Source organism: Calypte anna, chromosome 4B (assembly GCF_003957555.1).
Source record: "Calypte anna isolate BGI_N300 chromosome 4B, bCalAnn1_v1.p, whole genome shotgun sequence".
NCBI lineage: Eukaryota > Metazoa > Chordata > Aves > Apodiformes > Trochilidae > Calypte > Calypte anna.
Window position 1 is genome coordinate 20,156,328 of NC_044249.1, and position 6,000 is coordinate 20,162,327.

At 36.5% G+C, this 6,000-nt stretch overlaps 1 protein-coding gene across 1 annotated transcript in view; it reads right to left on the bottom strand.

Annotated features, from left to right (window-relative positions):
• Nucleotides 1-5,556, bottom strand: part of CTNNA2 (catenin alpha 2) — a 381,969-nt gene extending 376,413 nt beyond the window's left edge. Inside the window, 1 exon segment of the mRNA XM_030450894.1 lies at nt 5,419-5,556. Coding sequence (XP_030306754.1) covers nt 5,419-5,556 — 138 coding nt within the window.
• Between the last annotated feature and the right edge of the window lie 444 nt (nt 5,557-6,000).

Sequence of the window (6,000 nt, forward strand, 5' to 3'; positions counted from 1 at the left end):
CAGGTTTTCATTCCCCCCCAAAAAAAATTCATATAGAGAAACTCAGAAGTACAAGCACATCCTTAAACACCTTTGAACAGGTGAACAAGCACTGGGAAGTATAAGACTGACAAGGTTCAGACCTTACAGGACACTACAGACTATAAATAGTACACAGCTTTCTAGCAAGGGAGAATAACAATAGAAAAGGGAAAATTTAGTTCAGGTTTCCCTTAGCCAGCACAAAAAGCCTCCATCCTCAGTAGAACTCAGAGTTTACAGAGAGGCACAGATGTTACTGAACTGGATGGCAAAGAAGAAACAGGGATGGCCAGAAGGTAGCAGATGTTTCTTGGATAATCTAATGGATGGAAAAAAAAAAACAAAACCAACAAAACCTCAAAGTTAATAGGCATCTGCCAATTTTTAGTTCAGTATTTTTTTATTGCTATTTTTCTAATAATTTGGGTTGGAGAGACCTCTAAAGGTCCCCTAGTCCAACCTTCCTACACTAAGTAACCCTCAGCTAGGTCAGGTTGTGATACACAGCATAATGTTAGAGAAAATAAGGTGGATTCTACTCCTGTTCACCAAAATAACTTCCCAAATAATGTTTAATGCTTGGTTTCAGTTAGAAAAGAAAAATTCCAAATTCATTTCTGATAGGATTTGGCCATCACCCAGTTAGCCCAAGGCAGAGAAGCCTGATGTGTACTTGGACCTCCCAGAAACACCCCAGATCTGGGGGGTTCAGACAGAAACAGAGCTTAAACAGAAAGTAACTTCAAAATTGGTAAAGCAGTCCTGTTCAATTAAAACATAGTAATAATAAATGGACCTTATAGCACTGCTGAATTGAGCTTGATTGGTGGAAAAAAGCCTTTTTAATTAATATTCCCTTAGGCCTCCCTTGAAGGTAACTGAATCCAGCTACCAGAAATTGCACAAAAAATCTTCCCAGTTCCTAATGCAAGTGGAACAGGTATATCAGGCAAGCTGTTTATTATTTTCCTTAAACCTGTCTGAAACATGCAAACAGATCCACAAACCCTCCAAAAGGAAACCTCTGTGTGCATGTGCATAAATGTGGGGTTTGATGACAATAATCAGTAATATTTTTCCCACAGAGAACAGTTAGCACAAGGGAAGTGATCAAGCAGAAGGTCTTTGAGAAGAAATCATCTAGTATAGCATCAGCCATAATTGGCTTTTTTTCTAAAGATACCAACTAATTAAAGCTATTTGGAATTTTATTGAAGGACTTATTTTATAGATATAGCTACTTAATTTTACTGAGTGATAATACATATAAAAAAAAATCAAAAATCATTTAATGACTTTTGCCTGCCTCACAACATGCCACTGGCTCATTGTAAGCTGTGGGCATCTTAAAATTTACTGGGAACAACAAAACAAAACATGCAGACAATTGTCTCTTCACAGCAACTCCAGAAGGACAAAAATGTGTCATGCTGAGAAAACCATAATCAGTCATCAAAAATCTGCATCAGGAAGAGTCACTATTGTTTGTTTTGCTATTGCTACAACTCTGAAATAATACATAATATTCCCCAAAAATTAAATATCCTAAAAAAAAGGGCAGCTGCTGCACAGTGCTGGTAATAAAAGCAATTTGTAGAACAGCCACAGTGCTGTTTAAAATACCTAGGAAAAACTATTGAATAAAGAAAAAAAAATAAAAAATTGAAATCTCATCAAAATAGCAAATCTTATCCTCAAAAATTACATACAACTCCTTCATCCATGTGTTAACACAGGAGTATGTTTGGTGTTTTAAAAAAAAATTGCATTGATATTGCTGGTTTATGTTTATTTCTTTGTTGAGGTAGGTTTTTTTCCCTCCTTAACATATATAACTACTACTCAGATTTCTGTTTTATTAAGCAAAGCCACCAGATACCAAGAAAAAAAAAAAATTTCCTCTGTGTCCTTATGGGTAACCTCCACCAGCACTATAGTGCAGCTCCATATAAAATATCAGGTACAGGCACTTAAGCCCTTTTCAGAATTTTTTTTTTTCCTTATGAAAACCACCCACAGGCTGCCAAATAGAAGTGTAATTCATTTTGGCTACTGTGCATGAAGGTGAGAATAAGAAGCATTATCCCCTGAGGGATTTTACTTATACATTTCCTTATAAAAAATTCATGGAATCAAAAAATTGTAAGAAAGTAAGAAAAAATTTAATGTTCTAAACTCTCAGAAAACAAACCAAGCCATAAATACAACTGCTTTCTACTTTTAGCTAATTGTCACATTGAAGCCAGGGAAAAGAAACATATTTCAATTATTAAATTCAATACTGTTGAGAACAGAAATTCTAATAAATTTTTTCAATCACACATTTCTTAGAAAATCTCAGTAACATGGAGCAGGGCAGACCTGGCACTCTTTAAACATGATGACAAGCACTGGGAAACCAGGTACCCCAGCTAGCACCAATCTTACCTCTCTGACAGCCAAAGTTAGTTTTAATTAGTTTGCTAGGTCAGGGCTTCCTAGGATAAATGCAATTCTGTTGTTTCTAATGTGTTCTCATGATCAGTTAATGGGTTTTGGGGTTATTTTTGTTTATTTTTTTTTCCTCCAGCTCAGACAACCTTCCTGTCTTATAATTTCTTCTAAATCAATTCAGAAGTTATCCATATTTTCTCATGTGGAACACTAATGAGCTTGTCTAAACTTCAGTTTTAATGCATCATTTTCCTGGCTTGCTGAGGAACTTCTTTCAAATCCACACTAAATTTCTGTATTAATCCCCAAAATTGCATTAGAAATCAGTGGACAAACCACCATTTGAAAATCTGTCACTCATGTGCCTAAATATACAGAGTTCAGAGCCTAAATCCCCAAAACACACACATGAAGAGGCTCAAAAGGCTCAATTAGCATTTCTGGAGTTCAAAGACTCACTTGGGCTTTTTCAAGCATTCTCCAAACCATACACAGCTTGGATAACAAGAGGGGCGTTCTAAATATTCAAATGTGAACACCAAAAAAAAAACCTGAGTTTGTCTTGGTGGTGCAGATTCAGAGAATCCAAGAAATTTTGGATGCATGGGACCTCAGGACTCCAAAGTCCTGGCCAAAGGACTTGTTTCAAAATCATTTAGAAACTTGTATAGCACAATTTTGGTGTATTTTGTGGCCAATGAATCTCTCTCTCTCCTATCCTGTCTTATAGAAGAACTTCACATCTCTACAGTTTCTATGTTAAGCATTTCTTACAAATCTACTGTGGCCTTAGGAGCTCAAATTAAACCAGGATTGGATATTTCTGTATTTATTCAACAAGATAAAGTTTCAAATTTTATGTTTTCTTTAGGAAGGAAAATGCTTTCACACTTTTTAAGGAGATCCAAATCTTTGCATGTGCAATGTACACATTGTGGAGGTTGTCACTGCCCAGGCAGATTGCAATCTAAGTCTTACCAGAGGTAAAGGAGATGCTATTCTTGGCTTGGCCAAACTGTGTGTGCAATTTCAAGCAGAAAAAAGAAAAGTCTTAAAACTGGGATGATCATTAACTTATCAGACCAAACCAGAAAGAGCAGCTTTCTTAAGCTGCTTTAACTTAAGCTAAAAATGCAACAGATAAACACAAACTGAAGATTTCATGATTACATTTGTCTGGCTCACAAAACTATGTTTTAGTCAAACGTTCTTTATTGGATTCAAAGTTGAGGAAAACAAGGAAAAGTACTTCTTTCTCTAACAAAGAAATTAAATTACACGGTCAATTAAGTTTTTTTTATATGTTCATACTATCCAAGAAACCTATGAAATGAAGAAAGCAGAACAGAAATGTTCATAAATCTTGAATTAAACATGAGCCAAACATTTTTTTATCCCCTCTTGAATGTGGTTTACTTTTTCTAGACTTCCTGACCTTCTTCTAAAACAGAAATATATTGTTCCTCATCAAAACACAAGGGTAAGGACCACAGGCAACCCTGATTTCCACCACTGAAGAAATCCATGTCCTGTAGCTGAACTTGTAATTTCTTTACTTCCATTTGTTGGGGCATGCTACCAAACACAAATCTAGCTAAAGCAAAAGATAATCCAAGCAACCTGAGAAACTCTGGAACTACATTAGTGCTTTCACCTCTCTCTTCTGGGCAAGGTGTTGATAAAAAAAAAAACAGTGCAGATAAAACAGGAAAATCATTGACTGTGAAATAAAACCTAAATCACTTTGCCTTTGAGTCTGCAAAGTTGTGTACGTTGCTGGAGAATTTCATGTCCAGAATAATCTGTAGAAAGAGAACTTTTGTTTTTTTTCAAAAAGAAAGAAATAAGAAAAGGTGTAATGACTCATATGTAAAGAACATAGAAACCATACAGAGACATCATTTGCGGGGAATTAAAGAAGCAGTGACTTGTAATTTTATCTGCTTTATTCTGAAAACAAAACCATGCAGCCTGGTCTCACACCCAGAAGAAGGGCAATGTTTCTAACCAGCAGATCAGTCTCAAGAGCTACAACATGTACAAGAAAATTGCCAGCAACAGGTGGATGGACAGATGGGGTTGGCTGGCATTCATTTTTAATATAATGAGCATTCCTTGAAGAAAAAAAAAGACTTTTCTGTGTGTATTTGAAATCATGAATCTAGCCATCTTGAAACTTACTAGAATAAAATTCTGTAACCAGCTTCCCATTATTAATGGCAACTCAGGAACAAACAGGCAGCAACCAGGCTCAGAGAAACCCACTCATAGTAACAGAACTTTGATGTCTTCATATTTCTCTTGACCCATCTCCTGCTCCTCACAGCACAAGTAAATTTGTACAGACATGAGAAATGTGATATGCAGAGACATAAAAAGATCTTCTCTGACAATAAAGAAACCACTACTTGGTTAAAAGCTGAATAACACCAGTATATATATTATATATTATATTTTCTACATGGTAGCCATCACTTCTGCCTTGCTGTTTTTAAACCACTGAACCAATGTTTTTACTTCCATTAGCAGATTTTACTCAGCTGAAGAACAACCAGTTGAGCACTCACCCCTAATCCATCCCAGCTTGAAATACAACAGATTTTAGCAGTTTCTTTACTTGGGTTGGTTTCATTTGTTTTCAATGGGAAAGTGTCTTCCATGGTATGATAACAAACCAAGAGTATGTACTCAGGTCAGATCCCTGTCTTAAACTGACTGGTTTTTAAATTTCTAAACTGCTTTTAAAAAACAAAGTTGTTGTTACTGTACTCCTGCTCATACTTAGAGACTATAAATTATTTAGAACAAGAACTTCTGAACATGTTTGAATAGAGCTTTCCACAAGAGGTCATGAACAAAACCTGTTCAGGTTTTTATTATGAAAGGTAATTAAGACAATTATGTAAAATGAGTAAATACAGCATTAGGCTAGAGGAAGAAGCAAAACAAATTGGAGATACTTGCCTGGGTAACGAGTGGCTCCAGAAGCCTCTCTACTGTGAGAGTCCTGATTTCCAAGCTTTTGGGGTCCCATTTCAGAATGATGGGTGATGTTGCAGAAGTCATACTCCCTAGAACAGACAAAAAATACACAACATCCATGAAAATCATTAGCACAATATCCAGATATTGCATAAAATTTATTTACTTATTACCATATATGCTGTTCCTGTTCATGTATAAAAGATATCTCCATAATTTCATCCAAGTTCCTCCTGTACCAAGAATTCCCAGGTGCTCCACTGCCACATCCAGCAAGTGCTTCAACATTTATATAAATTTTTTTTATTCTCTCCCATCCCCCCTATGAGTAGAAACCCCACCATCCTGCGTGCACATGGCAAGGTTTTGGTGAGGATGAGGCTGCCAGGGGCTGCCCCACACCAGACACAACAGACCCACCACAGGACAGAGCTGAGCCCAGCAGTGATATTGGTGACACTTTGGGGAAAAGACATTTAAAAAAGGAAAAAACTCTGCTGGCAGCATGAAGAGTGAGGTAAAGAAAGTGTGAGAAACGATCCTGCAACCCCAGGGCTAGAGAAG